The sequence below is a fragment of the Moschus berezovskii genome, chromosome 9, assembly GCF_049115385.1.
Source record: "Moschus berezovskii isolate FMDL1 chromosome 9, NW_MosBer_1.0, whole genome shotgun sequence".
Taxonomy (NCBI): Eukaryota; Metazoa; Chordata; class Mammalia; order Artiodactyla; family Moschidae; genus Moschus; species Moschus berezovskii.
In genome coordinates this window covers 20190906-20209719 of record NC_142468.1, presented here as the reverse complement: position 1 = coordinate 20209719, position 18814 = coordinate 20190906, and the positions used below count along the sequence as shown (strand labels likewise).

The following is an 18814-nucleotide window of genomic DNA, read 5'->3' as shown; positions in this document are numbered from 1 at the left end:
GCACCCACGATGTGTGCTGGGCTGTAAACCTCTGAAGGCTTTCCAGCAACTGGGAAGTGATGATCCATTTATCTCAGTGTGATGAACCACGGTATTTTCCTAACTGTACGAGAGTTATTCATGGTTGTAAACTGATCTTGTCCCAGGAGTCTCGTCAGGACAGAATTTCAGTGGTCCGGTCTGAATAGCTGGTAGGAATTGTATGGTCAGAAGCCAGGGATAGCTCTGGTTCACAAAGTTAGGAAGAGACAAAAAGACGAAGGGGTGAGTTGCTCGGATTCGAACACAAGTTGTTCAAACTCTAGTCTGAATACAGCAGCCAAGTGATGTTACGTTGAATCATTTTAAAGAATTTTTTTAACAGAATTCTGGGAAGAATCCCGGTTGATATGCATTGCTAAAGACAGACTTGAACTGAATCCTGTTCCCTGGGTTTTAATTGCTAAGTTATGGTAAAATGCTGTGCTTAATTATGGACTCGGATATCTAATTTGTCAGTCATCGCTGCTATTTAAAACTCTCTTGGTGGTTCTTGCCATCATTCCACTGTTTGCACTTGAGTTACAGAGAGCCTTATCTCCTTGGACACATCCAAGCAGTGCAATCCCTTTGGAGTAGAAGGCAGGAAATAGGGGCATAATTGAACCCATACATAACTATGCAAGGAAAAAAATTTAGCATCAGTTACGCAGATACTGAGAGTTTCTTATCTATAAATTGATAAATCAGACTCAAGAGATCAATTTAATAAGAGCCTATCAATATTAACATTATATGTGTAGTCCTATGAGTTGATTCATGGGAAGGGTGTGGTGGGATGTGGGTTATTTCATTAGATAGCTGGATTTTTTTTTTTTTTTTGGCACTTCTCTTTTCCCTTTTATCTTGATGTGAGATGGCTTCTGGAAAAATGAAGAACTGATATTGATCTTGGACCATTTCTTCCGAAATGTCTATTCCAGCCAACTGTCTGTTTTCATTGCAATGAAATGTGCTGCATATAAATGGAAAGCTGGCGTTGAGTGTAGTCCTGCAGACTATGGGAGTATTGTCTGTCGGTCTGATGATCGTTGACTTTTTCCAATTGCTGCATTCTTTGAACAGTCCAAAAGCCCCCAGTGTTTTATTTCTGCAGCGGGAAGTCATAGCCATAGAAAAAATTTAAGATTGGTTACTTTAAAAACATTTAGTTATTTCTCAGCTAAATTGATAAAAATGTAGGGAAGAGAATCTACTGAAATAAATGCCAAAAAGGTTTTTAGATACTTCCTTTCTAACCGTGAGCATAGCATTCTCAAAGAAGATTATTTCTTAAATTCCACAAAATCAAAAGATGTCACGGCAAGTGATAGATATATTCATCTTAGTCCTGTAAACCTATTCAGTCATTAATAGGGGTTCGTTAAGACAGAGAAAGTAGAAAGATCTGTGTTTATCTCAAAAGAAAAGACAAGACTTGTGGTCCCCTCAGGTAGAGTTGGGGGCACGGGCTTGGAGGTTCAAGAGGCTAGCGTGCTGACTTCCTCTGTGAGCCAATTTGGGGGTTACTCTTTTTCAAAGTATCAAGACAGCAACCAGCCAAAATTCCAGTAATGATCAGCCGTGGTCTCTAGCAGTAGACTGCCAATGCCAGGCAGGCAGGAACCTCCCACTCCCTGAACGAGATCTGTTTTCCAGTAATATTTGTGAGCTGGTATCAAATTCAGAGTATTTGGAAAGAATACTAAGTCATCAGAATAAGGGCTAATTCTGATTTATTATTATTATTTTTTTTTTGCCTGCCCTACATACGTCCAGAGTCATAAAAACATTTGGGTGGCATTCCATCAGTTGCTGTATGTATGTTCTGTGTGTGTGGTCAGTCCAAAACAATGCCACTATTGAGTTAGTAAGTGCAGAAAAGGCCTGGGAATGAATGCTGGCCTTCTGGAAATGCTTTTTTTTCACTTTGGGATAACTCCAGTAACCAAGTAGAATTTTCTGATATATCTGCCAAATAAAAGAGCTGAGTTTGAGAAGTAGCATAAGATATTTTAATGTACGTTTTGGAGAGCAGGGTAAGAAAAGCAAGCTCTAAATATAAATACGAAAGTTACATCTTGACTTTGGCTATGGAATCTTGTTGTTACTTCCTCATAGAAGTGAAAGCACTCACCATGAATATAATTCAGTGGTGTTACTTGTTTATCCCAAAAAGAGTTTAAAAATCTTCAGGCCCCCAGACATTGCATTGGCCCCAACAGTGTTCACGTTTCTGCTGTCATCTCCCTTCTTTTCATCTTTATGTAACTCCTCCTCTTTGCATTAAGAAAAGCAAAGCAGCATCAAAATCAAACTGTAATTGAAGTTTCTCTGTATTGTGCATGCGAGCTAAGTTGCTTCAGTCGTGTCTGACTCTTTGTGACCCTATGGACTATAGCCACCAGGCTCCTCTGTCCATGGAATTCTCCAGACAAGAATACTGGAGTGGGTTGCCATGCCCTCCTCCAGGGGATCTTCCCAACCCAAGGATGGTAATTCTGTCTCTTAGGTCTCCTGCATTGGCAGGTGAATTCTTTACCACTAGCGCCACCTGGGAAGCCCTTCTCTGAATTAGGTGCATCTAAAAACCAAATTCTTCAGGCAGAAGTGGTTCATGATGTTCTAGTTTTCTTCTTTGAGACATTACTTTGCCAACAAAAGTCCGTCTAGTCAAGGCTATGGTTTTTCCCGTGGTCATGTATGGATGTGAGAGTTGGACTGTGAAGAAAGCTGATTGCCGAAGAATTGATGCTTTTGAACTGTGGTGCTGGAGAAGACTCTTGAGAGTCCCTTGGACTGCAAGGAGATCCAACCAGTCCATTCTAAAGGAGATCAATCCTGGGTGTTCATTGGAAGGACTGATGTTAAGCTGAAACTGCAATACTTTGACCACCTCATGCGACGAGTTGACTCACTAGAAAAGACTCTGATGCTGGGAAAGGTTGGGGGCGGGAGGAGAAGGGGACGACAGAGAATGAGATGGCTGGATGGCATCATCGTCTCTGTGGACATGATTTTGAGTGAACTCCGGGAGTTGGTGATGGACAGGGAGGCCTGGCATGCTGTGATTCATGGGGTCGTGGAGAGTCAGACACGACTGAGCGACTGAACTGAACCTACTCCTTCCCTTCTCCCCCCCTCCCCCCACTCCAGTTCCTTTCCAGTTACTTCAGGATAAAACCGTGAGAAATTTGGGAGCTGTTTTAATGGAAAAGAAGGAATAACAGAATCACACCTGATAACAAGTTTGTCACTGAGGAGAGAGTTGGGGCTCCCCAAGAGAGATATGCCTCTTGGACATAGACCAACTTTGGGGGTCATATTTTGGGGTGTCTGTCCTTATTCTTTTTCTGCTAGAAAAGCTTCTGAGTGTGATTCTGTTATCCCTTCTGTCAGTTTCCTGTACCTGGAGCCCTTTGCTCTGTATCAGAAGGTACGTAGGTTCCCTGTAGGAAACTGCCATGTTTCAGTGAAGGTCCCAGGGCTTCAAAAGTTTGTCTTCAGCGTTAAGACCCCTTTATGTGCAAATCATCTGACCCTGCAGACCCCTTGCGAGCTGTCTTATTAAGCACAGGAAACCCATCTTTCTCTAGAGAATAGCAATAGCCTGGCGCAGAGTGCAGTGGACTCAGAAATTCAAGAGGCCTGGCTTAGTGAAAAAATGACTTTAATTCCCCTCCCTCAAGTATAAAATGGAAATGACGTGCCCTGCTGCCCCTTTACAAGAGCCAATGATCTGGACCAGCATTTGCTTCTGAAATAAAATATCGTTGTTTTAGCTGATGTCAAGATTTAGCTGACAAATTGTTATAGGCTTCAGCCTCACTTATTAATATCCTGCAGTTGCCCCACTGCCTACTTGAATGAAGCAAGTAGAGGGCAAAAATCATGTCTCTCTTGACCATAAAGCTCTGTTTTCTGTGTCAAGCCAGTCTTCGGGGTGAGGGACCCATAATTTTAGAAAGAGATGTACTGGGGGCTAGGCAGAGCACACTTCTGCTGTGTTATCAACTCAGTCATCCCAAAGAAATTCAGCAAACTGCAGTTCTAGGCATGTTTCCGTGGAGGGTTTTTGTATGGCGACACTACTATCAACCAAATTTATACATACTAAATAGCAATATCTGGATATTCATTCCAGACCTTTAGTAATAAAATTGGAAAACAAAGAAGCGTACAAAGAATGTACCGGTCTCACTGTGGTCCTATACTCTGGGAGAACCAGTGGGGAAATTGAATTAATTGCCAGTTAATGTCACTGGGACTCATTATATTCTCTGGGCTGCCATACTGCAAAATTGCATAAGCATTTCAGCCCTTGAATTCTGGCAGCTTTTGGAAACGTACATGTTTTCTTTTCTCCCCCCTGTTATTTTTTGACGCCCCCGCCCCCTTCAAGGCCTTTTTCCAGCTGTCCCCTTAAGGGAGTAGTTTCATGGGGAAGTTTCTTTTGTGGGCTTCCAGCTGGCTTTATTTGCACTGTCTCCACAAAGTGGCTGCGTTTGTCGCATTCATGTGATATTACCCATCACGTTGCCTTGGGATTTCCCCTTTGAGTTGCTGACTTCACGTTTTCTGTTTGCACACACAGGCTGTCTCCTGGTTCGGACATCTACGTGACGGTCTCATCCATGGCTTTAGCAAGATCCCAGCCATGTCGCAACTCCCCCAGCAGTCTGTCTTCATCCAGCGAGACTGGCTCTGGAGGGGGCACCTACAGGCAGAAGTCCATGCCCGAAGGGTAGGTAAAGTCAGCATCACTGTCTCTCCTCCCAGGTGTAACTCAGACGTGCAAAATAGTTTCCATTCAGCCGGACTCAGTTCACGAAAGAGCTAAAGGGGAAATGTAGTTACTACTCCACATTAAAAAATGTTTTCATGGCTAGTTCCAACCACTTCTTAGAAAGTTTATCATTCTGTAGTCTCTAAGGACTCAATGGCAAAGAAATCAAATTACATCAATTCCTCCATTATATGTGTTGATCTTGTTTCATCATGTGGATTTTGCCACTTCTTAAAATTTCCTCCAAAGTGAACTGAGGAGTATACTGCCTGCGCTGGGTAGAGTTTGTATTGATGTTAAAGTAGAGAAAATATTCATTCTGTCCAAAGCTTAAAAGGATTTTTCTCACACTCTAGAAATCGATGATTTCAGCCTGTGGGTTGTTTGGGAGCTTTTCTCTCCATCTTATTTGAAAACACTATAAACACCCAAAAGTAACTGTTTGCTTCTGACAAGACTTACAAAGGAAAAAGCTAAGTGTACTACAGATTGTAAAGGCTGCTAAAAGTGGGGGGGAGAAAATTGGCTTGTCTGAAGCTGGAAAGGAATTAGAAGAAAACACCACATGACACACAGAAACCGACTTTGCTCAGAGGGAGGGTAAAAGAACCGTCACAGACAGGCCTCCTGCCGAGGTACCTCGGAAGGACTCGAAGCCACTGGAAATTCAAAAATGGCATGTGGGGGAAAAAAGGATGCTTCTGTTCCAAGTTTTCTCCAAATTATTTTTAACAGATGCACATATGATTTGTTTACTTTCTTGAGATCTTACCATGGTATAAAACAATTCTGCTTATGAGAATAGTTTCATAGTGGGTATTTTGTTATCCTATAGTCTTTTGTTGGCTTTTACAGCTGTTAAGAATAATTTTGTTGATATTTTTGCTAAATGTTTATGTTAGCAGAAAGTAAGTAATAAGAAACTACAATAAAACATACTTCCCTCCCCAGCTCTCTCCCCAAGGAGTCCGTTGGTAGCATGTCTAATTACTTCAGTGACAATTAGTAAAAAATTCTAGCTCTTATTGCAGGCCCCTGCAAAAGATTTTATGAGTTAAGTAGTAGTATTATCCCATACCACAAGCCCAACTGATTATTTTTTGTTTTGATTAGTAGATTTTAAATGGCCTTGTTTGACTTCAAAAGTAAGAATTCACTGCAACTTCAGTGTATTTAATACAGAAAGTGAAAGAGGAGAGTGAAAAAGTTGGCTTGAAGCTCAACATTCAGAAAACTAAGATCATGGCATCTAGTCCCATCACTTCATGAGAAATAGGTGGGGAAATAGTGTCAGACTTTATTTTTTTGGGCTCCAAAATCACTGAGGATGCTGATTGCAGCCATGAAATTAAAAGACGCTTACTCCTTGGAAGGAAAGTTATGACCAACCTAGATAGCATATTAAAAAGCAGAGACATTACTTTGCCAGCAAAGGTCCATCTAGTCAAGGCTATGGTTTTTCCTGTGGTCATGTACGGATGTGAGAGTTGGACTGTGAAGAAAGCCGATCGCCGAAGCATTGATGCTTTTGAACTGTGGTGCTGGAGAAGACTCTTGAGAGTCCCTTGGACTGCAAGGAGATCCAACCAGTCCATTCTAAAGGAGATCAGTCCTGGGTGTTCATTGGAAGGACTGATGCTAAAGCTGAAACTCCAATACTTTGGCCACCTCATGCGACGAGTTGACTCACTGGAAAAGACTCTGATGCTGGGAGGGATTGGGGGCGGGAAGAGACGGGGACGACAGAGAATGAGATGGCTGGATGGCATCACCGACTCGATGGACATGAATTTGAGTGAACTCCGGGAGTTGGTGATGGACAGGGAGGCCTGGCGTGCTGTGATTCATGGGGTCGCAAAGAGTCAGACACAACTGAGTGACTGAACTGAACAACAACAAAATCATGTTTCCTTCTTCTCTACATTGATATATACTCTCAAGGCATGCTAAACTGTAATTTGAAACTAATTTTTGGTGATCATTAGTGGTAGAAACATGGCTCCATGTTCACACTATACCATTCTTTAATAAGGTTATAATTATTTGACTTGATGTTCGATACTAAGCGTCCCATAGCTGGCACGGAGGGTTTCCCCCATCACTTTTAAGGTTAACTGGTGAATATTTACTGTACTGTGTAGCATCCGTTTTATCTGCAGTGAACCTTTACAGGAAGATGCTAGTACAGTGGTTTCCTTTGGATCCCAAGTGAATTGTCGTCTGTATCAGTGACGCAGGAGACTTTAGTATTCACTGTCTGATTGACACGTGCTCCTCATGAGCCAGGGTTTGATTCTGAAGTTGCACTCACCAAGGGAACAATCTTTAGATCTACTGTGTAACTTAGCCCAGTAAAAGTAAATAGGTCCAGGGTGACAGTGAAGCAGGAGTGTATGGAGTCTGCTGTGAACTCATTAATGTTAAACTTGGACAAGCTCCAAGGTGTGAGATAGTAACCGCAGGCCCATATACACTGATTGTCCATAAATGTCATCCGCCCCTTTGCCGCCCTCCCTGTGCTTCAGCAGACTCAGTGTCCGCTTATGTGTGGAGTGTGCCACCCACTTGCTGGTGTAAGGATGTGGAGAGCATCCAGATCAGTTGAAAGGCACGGTTTCACGGGCTAGTTAATAAAACTGCTCTACTTGGGTGAAGGGGGAAAGGGCCCTTGCACAGTTTAGGATGTGAATAAGAGAGAGTTAAAAGCAACAGTGATGAAAAGACAGGCTGGGGTCTATTCTACCTCCCTTGGAGATGTGTTTTGAGGCCACATACCCTGAGGAATGTGGGCAAATTGGCATGTGCAGAGGGATGGGCTGGGCGGATACGGAATTGGAGGATCGTGGTGTGAGCAACGTAACCAAGGCTGTGCAGCCTGCAGGCGAGCACCATGGAGTCGGGGGGCCACGATGGCTTTCTCCCAGCGCTCTTTGATGAGGGATTAAAGTTGCCTCTGGGGGTAACTGAGATCAATAAGTGAAAAATCATAGAGAAGAAGTTTCCAGCCCCTTGTAAGGAAGGTATTTCAAAGCTGTCAGCCTGCCCTGGGGAACTACAGACTGACTCATGAAGGTTTCTTGGTCATTGAATGCATTTTGTGTATCAGCCAAATGATTACTTAAAAACTCCTTCACATCGGAACTGTTGACTCCGAGAGTATTGTAAAGTGCTCCTCCAAACAAAGAGACAATTAGGTTCTTCAAAAAGAGGCACAGTGTAAAGTTAGAACAGGTTTTGTCTGAACTCCTCAAGGATGGGGCCTTCATAGCCCTGATGGCCTGGCACACAGTGAAAGAGGCAAGTGTATGAGAACTAAAAGCAAAAGTTCATTGGGTGAAACTTTTTTCAAGGCAGAGTTGAAAAACAGACAGTCTTACTTTATCATTTTTTTAAAAGCAGACAGCCAGAAAAGCATTTGGCTTTCAGTTTATAGAGAGAGGTTTAAAAAGTTGTCTTCGGTTTCCACTGCTACCAAAAAGTAAAACTAAGATTCCAATTCACTTCTTACTTTGATCTGTGTGCCTTTTTGAAAAAAAAAATTAGTGTACTTAAAATAGGCTCATTGGAGCCAACTGGAGGATATTCACAGTTCTAAACAAGGACCCAATTTAGGAAGTAACAAAGACCATAATTAGTGAATTCTTTTTTTTTTGATGAGCCCTTTCACTGAAATTTTCATCAAGTTTTCATTTGTTTTTAATAATGGAGGTAACTTTGGTTAGTGATGCTTATGAGTTAAGCTTGTAAATGACTGTCATTTGTGCAAAAAGTAACAAGGGAGATATTACAGTAGGAGTTTTACTAAAATATTTCATAGCCTTCCCTACGTTGCAGAGGCTTTTATATAAGTTTTTCTCCCTGGATCCTTATAAGAGTTGCCATTTTAAAAATAAATAAAGACAGAACTTGAGTGACTCTGGGTGGGAAGCTGAACTTAGCTACTGATCTTCCTCCTCCTAATCACCTTCTCTTTGCAACACACTGATTGGTGGTTCGCCTCACACGTTTATCAGTTTGTAACAAAGCCACCTATCACATGCATCAGTTAATTCAGGTCCTGTTTTGTGATTTATTGTATCGATTACTTATAAGTTCATTAGTACCCACAGACAGATTTTTAAATTTCCATGTGAATCTTTGAGTATTATACCCTGGCCCCTTTTCCTGGACTCTGTCAGCATTTACTTTGCTGATGTTACTAATCAAGGCATATACTTTAATTAAGCATATATTATATTATTATTCTACATAGGAAAAGTTATTAATAAAACACACTCATTAAATAGATAAATGTTCTTTCCAGAAATAGACATTTGCCTTTATATATGCCAGCTCACCCACTTCCAAATTGCTCTTCCAAAGGCAGTTTGAAATTTATACATCTGGAAAGTGGTCCCTATATAATGTAAATGATAGCAATCTTTGTCTTTCAGACCTTAGTGTAAGAGCTTCAGAAAATACTTGTTCCAAGAATGAGTGCCTTAGTGTTGTAGCAGATTACTGAATTAAGAGAAACCGCTGGAATGTGCCAGTTGGACACCACGCACAGAAGGAACACTAGGATGGTGACGTGTTTCTTTTGGCTGTAAATGACCATCAGAGCTTAACTACACAAGGGCCAGAAAGTTTTGGTTTTTTACTGTATCTGTTTTGGGTTGGCTCAGTGCTAATGACTCCTGTCCTTGTTCACAGTTTACATACTCAGCATACATACTCTGCTGAACAGAGGGGTGTGTCCCGACCGCAACATCCACAGTTCTGGCATCCATGTGTGCGTGCACGAGGATGAGTACAGACCTGTGAGCACAACTAGTAGTACCTGTCATTAGAGTTCCGTGCGTTACACCCAGGACTACCTTCCTGTGTGGATGAGGTCCCTGATGTTGTCTTTGCCTCTGGGGAAATCCCCCCCAGGTTTGGAATCAGCCGCAGATCCCCCGCCTCCATCGACAGGCAGAACACCCAGTCAGACATTGGTGGCAGCGGGAAATCCACGCCCAGCTGGCAAAGAAGTGAAGACAGCATCACCGACCAGATGGGTAAGTAACCAATTCCTACAGTAAGCAAGTTGCGTTTATACCCAGGTGACTTTGGCTACCTCTGGTTGATGTCATCACTGCATTCTCTTCTCTGGTACAGCCCTGGGTCAAAAATAGGAATGAACATTAAGTCTGTTAATGTGTGTACAAGTCAAAGCAGCAATTAAGACCTGAGAGAAAAGTCAAGGAATTCTATTCATAAGTGACCCTGACTTTGAAGACAGAAAGTACATAGGAATTATTTTCAGCACCAAGGTTGAAATGCCAGAGTACTAAGACACTTACGTGCTAACTCCATCCCCCGTATTGTTTATTTATCTGTTTTTGCCTAGTATAAAGGCCCTGGGAGATTAGTTGATATTCTTAATGTTGAGTTTTTAAAAATTTAAAAGCTGTGTACAAAATGGGAAAGAGATATAATTGTTCTCTAGTCACCTCTTGAGGATGCCTTTCTTCCCTTTATAGGCTGCCCCCCACCCCCCCACTCTGCTACGAGGCTGTCAGCTAAGGAAACGTCTTAGGATAAAACCAGCTGAAAGGGAAAGATTTGCATGAGTGAGCCTTCCTTTGGGTTTCTGGCACATGGCCCTTTCCCTCTCCCTGTCTCTCTACACAGTTCTCTGATGACATCTAAATGCTAGTTGATACAATAACATTTTGCCATGAAACAGGATTGAGTTTCAACACAGTAGAACCAGGGATTTAGTATCAACACAGTTGATACATCAGGGACTTGAATCTGGACTGTTAAAGGTTTTTCCCTTTGCCTCTATCTAGTAGCTTTCCCATCAATGTGGAACAAAAAGAGGGTAAATTTCAAGGCTGAAAACAGATCCACGTTCACAGCAAAGACCTCATTGTTTTATCCTCTCTGCAAACGCATCCTTTTGTTCTGTTTTAGTGACTGTGCCCACGTTTCCGTACCTGGCGGGGGAGGGCATCCTCAGTGCAGAGGTGGGGACCATGCTGGGACTCTAAAAACCCACTAACGTGGAAGGGGGTGGAGATGCATCCAGTTAAGACAGGAGTTGAAGAAGAGAAGCAAAATCCTCAGGTTCTGAAGATAGGCTTTGTTCCACCCCTTCAGTGCGACGTGCGCCTCGTTATTGAAGCCATCTGTCATTCCCTTCTCTCGTCCCACTCCCCACCCCCCACCGAAAACCTGAGCATATTCGGATCCACTGTTCCGCTCTTGACAGAACGTTTCGAATCCCATATGTTTTGATACCGTTGAGATGGTAACGACACATGTGAACAGGATCCCTCCTTCAGCATGACTTTAGCAGCTTTTTTTGGCTCCTAGTTGCAGGCTTTGAACAAAGCTGCCAGCGGGCCTTTGTGCACTGTTCAGGGTCACGCTTCCCGCTCATGTGAAGTCATACAGGGAACGAAACAGTATCTTGGGACTGGAAAGGGTAATTACAAGGTTCATCCCAGGCCCATAGTCATTCTTCCTCTAGTCTTTTTTTCCCCTTGCATCAACTTCGGTTTGGTGGTATCCCACGCTTCGTAGATAAGGTTCTGAAATGAATACCGGTGAATCTTTTTAACATATTGGTTCATCCTTTTAGTAAGGTTATACCTTTTCTTTAAAAAAAAAAAGATACTCCTAGAGCCTGCCAGAGAAGCCTTTTGTTTTTTTATAACCAAGACCTTTCTCGATCCAAAATCTAAGGCTACAAAGAAAATGTTCAAATAAATTTTTATAACTTTTGATATGCTAGCATCCCAGAAGGATAACCCAGCCCTTTCTGCCTGGCATTTCAGAAGGAATCTGGGGCTTAGCTGACACAAACCTTGCTAGGGAGGAATCAAGACACATAACTGTTACATTCTCGTTCCTCAGTACACCGTATGGACTGGATAAGGAACTGACCTTCCTACACTCGATTTGTAAGAACACAATTCTCTAACGACCTTCAGGTCACTGGTTAAAAGCATCAAGCAGATTCTTCCTCATTAGCCAGGCTCCCTGTCTTTGTCCATCAGGAGAGGATAAGCTGATTCCCAGGGGAGACCCAGAGCCCAGCTTGTTGAATTGGCTCACTCAGCTCAGTTTGTTTTTCCTGCTTCTCCTCTTTTGGACGCAGTTGAGAGTCAGAGAGGACACTGCTCAGTCCTGTGTGTGTTAGGAATGGCGTTGCACGATTGTTGCCATCAGCTCTTAGGTGTGTTAAAGAGGTGAAGTCACTTACCTTTCACCTTTGGAACAACCCCATCCTGAATGCCAGCGGAGTCCAACAGGAAGCAATTGTTTTAAGTAAACTAGTCGCTGTGTGTCTTTTCTGTTGTGCTTAGCTTACAGTTATAGAGGACCTCAGGAATTCAATTCTTTTGTCCTCGGGCAGCATGAATATACAGGTAAAATATGTCCAAAGTGTCATGGTAAGTAACGTGCAATTGCATCCATGCCTGTCTAGGTAACGCAGACCAAGCGAGGTTAGCCACACTCTGCAGTGAATGGATTTCATAAATTTAATCCATATATTCGAGACTTCCCTGCCTCCCCAAGCCGAAACTTGATTCCTGACTTTGCCGCATTGTTCATGGCCTCTGGTTTGGTGGCACTTGGCTCTGCTCATGTGTGTGGTCTGCCACACTGTCACCAGCTGCAAGCTTTACCCATCAGCCACTTAGCTCTTGACATGCTGTCTATTGTGTAAACTCTCAATGAGCTTCCCGCTGAAATTCCGAGTTTGCTGGCCAGTGAACTGAGAGGTGCAGGGGCAGGCCGTCCTCATTTGTCAGCCTGTTCCCGCGTCTGTTCAGTGCCTGCACCGTAATGTCCTGTGCTGTGTTCCAGAGCCGACCTGCCACCTCCCAGCAGTATCCAAGGTACTGCCAGCTTTCCGAGAGAGCCCCACTGGGAGACTAATGCGTCAGGATCCGGTGGTTCATTTGTCTCCAAACAAACAAGGGCACGTAAGTTAACTGTGAAGTAATAAAAACGGTGCAGTAAAAACTGATGCAATGGACAGGAACTCGGGCAGACTTTGGGAGATGGGGAGGGACAGAGAGGCCTGGTGTGCTGCAGTCCATGAGTCACAAAGAGTTGGACACAACTGGGAGACTACACAGCAACAACAAATAAAAATGATAGATTCCTAGCCCTCTGCCTTTCTTGCAGAGTGAAAATGGTGCCGGTCTGCTCTCTCATTCTTCCACGGTGTCAGAGTGGAAGTCATCCTAATAGAAAGTGGGCATTGGCTGCCATAGCCCTGAAATTTCTACTACCAGTGGCCTTAAGCTTTTTGTTGTTGTTTAGCTGCTAAGTTGTATCTGACTCTTCGTGACCCCATGGACTGTAGCCTGCCAAGCACCTCTGTCCAGGGGATTTCCCAGGCATGACTTCTAGAGAGGGTTGCCATTTCCATCTCCAGGGCATCTTCCCGACCCAGGGATTGAACCAGAGTCTCTTGCAATGCAGGCGGATTCTTTACCCCTTAGCCACCTGGGAAGCCTGGCCTTAAGCTTGTTTTGAGGTTAAATTGAAATTCCTCGTTGGGCTGCACCTGCTACCCCCATGGGTTTGGATGGAAGGCCATGTGATGCAATCACAGACAATCCTAGTGTCTGGAATAGAAATGAATGTACTTGATTAAGATTTTATTTACTTACACAGTTGCCAGCGTGAGATATGAATGGTTGGACCATCAGTCAAGGAGATAGACAGCGTCCTGACAACTCGTCCTACTGCTTCTCTTTCCTTCCAGGGCTGCGCTGATTATTGTCTCTTAACCATAATTATACACAGTCCCCCATCACTTACAGGTAGAATTGGGAATAAGAGACTCTCATTTCCTCTCTCTTTAAATGCAGTGGATTTCCTTGGTCTGTCTGTTCACTGGAATGTGTATGTTTATATTTATGTCATTTTATAGAATGAGGACATAACTGAATTTAATATTCACTGATTTAATGAGGGGACTCAATTTTTTTTTTAATTGAAATGAGTTTTGAAGTGTAAACTTCACAGGTTCATGAGCAAGCATCCTGTACTGGGCTGTGCAAGAGAGATTTACTGATGAAATGTGATGCTGTCACAGTTCCACTTGTAAATGCAAGATTACCCCAGTCCATCTGTCAATTTCCCCTCCTTCATTAACACTTTTTATATTGATTACATGCTCAAGTAGTATTTTGCCTAGATTTGGTTAGATTAAAAAATATTCTCAAAGTTAATTTCACCTGTTTCTTTTTCTAAAATTTGGCTAGAGCACTTAAAATTCCAGATGTGGTTTGAGTTATATCTACGTATAAATCTGTCACATACTCTACACTCTCAACACATCTGAATGTGGACTGGCCACATTTTAAGTGCCCAGTAGCCATACATGCGGAGCAGTCAATGGCAACCCACTCCGGTACTCTTACCTGGAAAATCCCATGGATGGAGGAGCCTGGTAGGCTGCAGTCCATGGGGTCGCTAAGAGTTGGACACAACTGAGCGACTTCACTTTCACTTTTCACTTTCATGCATTGGAGAAGGAAATGGCAACCCACTCCAGTGTTCCTGCCTGGAGAATCCCAGGGACGGGGGAGCCTGGTGGGCTTCCATCTATGGGGTCACACAGAGTCGGACACGACTGAAGCGACCAGCAGCAGCAGCAGCCATACGTGGCCTGGGGTTAGCAGATTCTGTAGCCCTATAGCAACTGGGCAAAAGAAATGATGGCCTTGTAATGCAAGTAGTTACTGAGAGAAACCAGAGCAGCACCAGTGCAGTAACTGGGAAACCATTTTTCAAGGGGAGATCTTTCACTTTGATGTCTGCCCTCCTCCAGCCCCCTTCCCGCAGCCGGTAAAGACACGCACACATCTTCCCTCTTCTTTTCTTTCAATCTCTACCAAGTATCTGAACTGTCAGCCCTCTAATTTAAATACTGTTTTACTCAGATATCCTTTGAAATCATATTTCTTTGATAAACTGGAAACTCTTTCCGAGCAACCAAGCCACTGTCCAACAAGCATTCTGCCCGCATTTTTAAAACTGAGGTATGATTCACATTGTTCACATAGCGAAACAGTCACACATTTAAAATGTACTGTTTCGTGGTGTTTGGTACATTCACAGAGCTATGCAGCCAGTACCGTGCTTTAAGTCCAGAACATTTTCATCACCTGAAAGGACAGCCTAACTCTTCACCCCCTCCAGGCCATTGACAACCACAGCCTTACTGTCTGTCCCCGTGGATGTGCCCGTTTTGACATCTCATATGAATGGAATCACATGGTGCGTGGCCTTCTGTGTCTGGCTTCTCTCCCTCAGCATGTCTTCAAGGTTCATCTGTTGTAGCGTGTGTTAGTACTTCGCCTCTTTTTATGACTGAATAATATGCCATTGTATGGCAATAACAACATTTTTTTAATCCATTGATAGACATGAGAATGATGTCTACTTTTTTGGCTATTAAGAATAATGCTGCTTTAAAATTCATGTGGAAGTTTTTCTTGTTAGCATAGGTTTTCATTTCTCTTGAGTATATAATTGCAGCTGTTTTCCCACAGCAGCTGCCCTGTTTTACATCCTGCCAACAATGCCCACCATCCTTATTGTCTGCCTTTATCCTAGTGTGTATGAAGTGTTACTTCATTGTGGTTTTGATTTGCATTTCCCGCAGAGTCAGACACGACTGAGCAACTAAACTGAACTGAGCTGAATGACTAATGATACTGAACATCTTTTCATATGCTTGTGGACCGTTTGTATATCTTCTTTGGATGAATGACTATTCAAATCCCTTGCCGATTTTTTATTGGGTTATTTGAAGCACGGAAGTTTTTAATTTTGGTGAAGCCCAGTTTATCTGTTTTCTCTTTTCATTTTTTTTTTACTTTTGGTGTCCTTTTTAAGAAATCATTGCATAATCCAGTGGTTTGCATACCTAATTTGTATACATAATCCATGGAGATGTATACTTGTATTTTCTTCTAAGAGTTTTATAGTTTTAGCCCTGACACTTATGTCTTTGACTTTTTTGAGCTTATTTTTCTATGTGGTAAAGACCCAACTTGATTCTTGTATGTGGATATCTAGTTTCTCAAAACTGTTTGGTAAAAAGAATATTTTCCTCCATTGAATTGTCTTGGCACATCTGTATAAGTTTTACCTCTTAGCACTCCTTAGCGGAGAAGGCACTGGTGACCTACTCCAGTACTCTTGCCTGGAAAAATCCCATGAATGGAGGAGCCTGGTAGGCTGCAGTCCATGGAGTCGCACAGAGTTGGACACAACTGATGCGACTTAGCAGCAGCAGCAGCACTCCTTCGAAAAGCTGTCTCCCAAATAGATGCTATATGAAGAAAGAAAAGATATCTTTTCTTTCTAAGAAAAAGTCTTATATTCTGCCTTCTGTTTACTCTGATCGATATGGTCTTTCTAATTATAAGCCCCTTGGAAGTATCACTTTCTATTTTAAAACCGAGATATTAGAAGACTCGAATGACAGTTTTGACTTCGCTGGTGGCACAGTAAATTTCCGCCTGCAGTGCAGCAGACCCAGATTCAGTCCCTGGGTCGGGAAGCTCCCCTGGAGAGGGGAATGGCGACCCACTCCAGTGTTCTTGCCTGGAGAATCCCATGGACAGAGGAGCCTGGCAGGCTACAGTCCATCGGGTTGCAAAGGTCGATATGACTGAGCGAATAAGCACACATCCAATGACAGTTTAGGGTTGGTTTGTTTTTTTTTCCCCTGATTAAGACTCTCTCAATACTATAGTTGCTTCAGCATAAGCTAAACAAACTAAATAATGAAAAATGGATTCTAAAACAGCAAAGTTTCCAGCACGTCTTGCTGTGAAATCTTCTGAATAGGTTTTTCCAGGTACCCCAGCCTTGCTTTTTGTTATCATAGAGGCGTTTTTGTGTCTCGAGAACCCCCTAGGAAGACATAGTTCAGAGACATTCCCCCAGTATTTGTTTCCTGCTCTTCAGGAAACCCAACCTGTCGCTAAGGAGCCCTGCTTTCCTTGCAGTCCGACAGCCACTACTCGAGCCACTCCAGCAGCAATACCCTGTCCAGCAACGCGTCAAGCGCCCACAGCGACGAGAAGTGGTACGATGGGGACCGCACCGAGGCCGAGCTCAACAGCTACAACTACCTGCAGGGCACCTCCGCGGACAGTGGCATCGACACCACCTCGTACGGCCCCAGCCACGGCAGCACGGCCTCCCTGGGGGCGGCCACCTCATCGCCGCGCTCGGGGCCGGGCAAGGAGAAAGTGGCCCCGCTGTGGCACAGTTCCAGCGAAGTCATCTCCATGGCAGATCGGACTTTAGAGGCAGAGAGCCACGGCATGGACCGGAAAACCGAGTCCTCCCTGAGCTTGGACATCCACACCAAGAGCCAGGCCGGTTCGAGCCCTCTGGCCAGGGAGAACCCCACTTTCAGTGTCAATGACGCTGCTTCCCACACCAGGTAACCGCCCCTTCCTCTCCCCGGCTCCTGCATCCAGTTTCCAGCCTCTTCTCACTTGCCTTCCATCAAGAGTATATTTTTCAAAAAATGGTGTGGGCGGGGGGGAGCATCTTTTGCACAATGGTGGTTAATTTTTATATATTTATTTACCATCCAAATCCTTTATTTCTACCATCCTAGTGCATTATTTTAAACTGTGAGAAAAGTTTGCAGATCTGTTTTTTTGTAGCTGTATTTTATTTTATAAAAACATGCCTAACTGCATACCAGAATGAGAGGAGAATTTTGTCCTGTGGCTTCCTGCTTGTAATAGAGAATGGAGAATGAGACAGTGTTTTGAAGACATAGAAAATCTGGACCATATTTTTGAAAGGAAAGGGTCTTTTCCAAGACTAGCAGGGCATATCGTGTATGAGGCTGGACGCATCCTTAACGCTATCAGAGGACATCGCCTATCCAGTGTTTGCACATCAATCTGTTTTTAGTAATTGGCTCCTGACAGTGATGTGTTGAGGGCGAGGGGTGTCCAACAGGAAAGCATGGCTAAAATTAGACAAAGCCCATCTACCTTTCAGAATAGAAACGTACATGTTCCCCTGTATCCTCGGCGATCACGCTGATAGGCAGGATAAACACTGTTTTTCATTTCCTCTTTGGGGTTTGAGCCTACAGTCCAAAATATGACAAGATATTCATCCTTTTAGGGAGGAAACATTCATCACTGTCTTTGGGGGCCTGTTAATCTCTGTGGTGGTTTTTCCTTTTACCTTTTTTTGTTGTCAGTCATTGATCAGCTGGTGTGATAGCATCTAACCTTGCTGTCTTCCAGTCCTCCTTTACTCTTATGCCCTAAAGAAAAGCAGCAGAGAAGTTTCGTTTTGCTCTTCCAGTGGGACTCCAGGCACATAATCTGTCAGTAAACCCCAGGTAGTCTTCACGAGAGAGGACATCCTTGACTTAATCTGGATTTGTTTCACTTGATCAGTTAAACAGTCAACTTCTCCCGTTGTCTGTATTGTTACTGATAAGATTCACACACTTCCCATCTTTTAAAATGATGATGGTATGAAGCATTTCCTGAGTTTTATCTCTGTTTACCACTACCACGTTGCAGTAATAAAAAGTGATTGTGACAGGCCTGGAAACTGCATGGCCCTCTAAGCAGAAAAGCAATTGGGAAAGTCATCGCAGGATTCTTGGGTAACATGTATCCAATTTCCTGTCCATAATTCAGAAAATAGAATGCTTGGTACAGATGGATTAAGGAAGTGTTTGGAAAACAGAAAGCCAGGCATCGAATACCATGATAATATAGACATAGAATCACTTGACTCAGTTATGTGACTGGCTTGCTGTTTCTAGCACACCCACTGACTCATTAAGTACAGCCTGTGCACTGACTCAGAACATTTTTCAGTTCACAATAGTTCCTCTGTGGTTTTCAGGTTTACCTTGACTCCTAGATTTGGTTTTCAGTTCTTCATTCTGAAAAGAGAATGTCTTTTTTGAAATAGTACTCCATCTGGGGAATGTATCTTTGATCTAATTGGATG

The 18814-nt window shown here is 43.2% G+C and overlaps 1 protein-coding gene across 9 annotated transcripts in view; it reads left to right on the top strand.

The window, feature by feature from the left end:
* The window catches only part of SIPA1L1 (signal induced proliferation associated 1 like 1), a 388842-nt gene that overhangs the window by 333020 nt on the left and 37008 nt on the right, over positions 1–18814 (top strand). For 8 of the 9 annotated variants that reach the window (XM_088839488.1, XM_088839490.1, XM_088839489.1 and 5 more), the window contains 4 exons: positions 4613–4762; positions 9719–9843; positions 12647–12765; positions 16819–17261. In XM_088839488.1, the coding sequence (XP_088695614.1) occupies positions 4613–4762; positions 9719–9843; positions 12647–12765; positions 16819–17261 (837 nt within the window). Of the gene's footprint in view, positions 1–4612; positions 4763–9718; positions 9844–12141; positions 12205–12646; positions 12766–16818; positions 17262–18814 lie in introns of all 9 variants that reach the window. The other variant, XM_088839495.1, reaches the window with a different exon arrangement.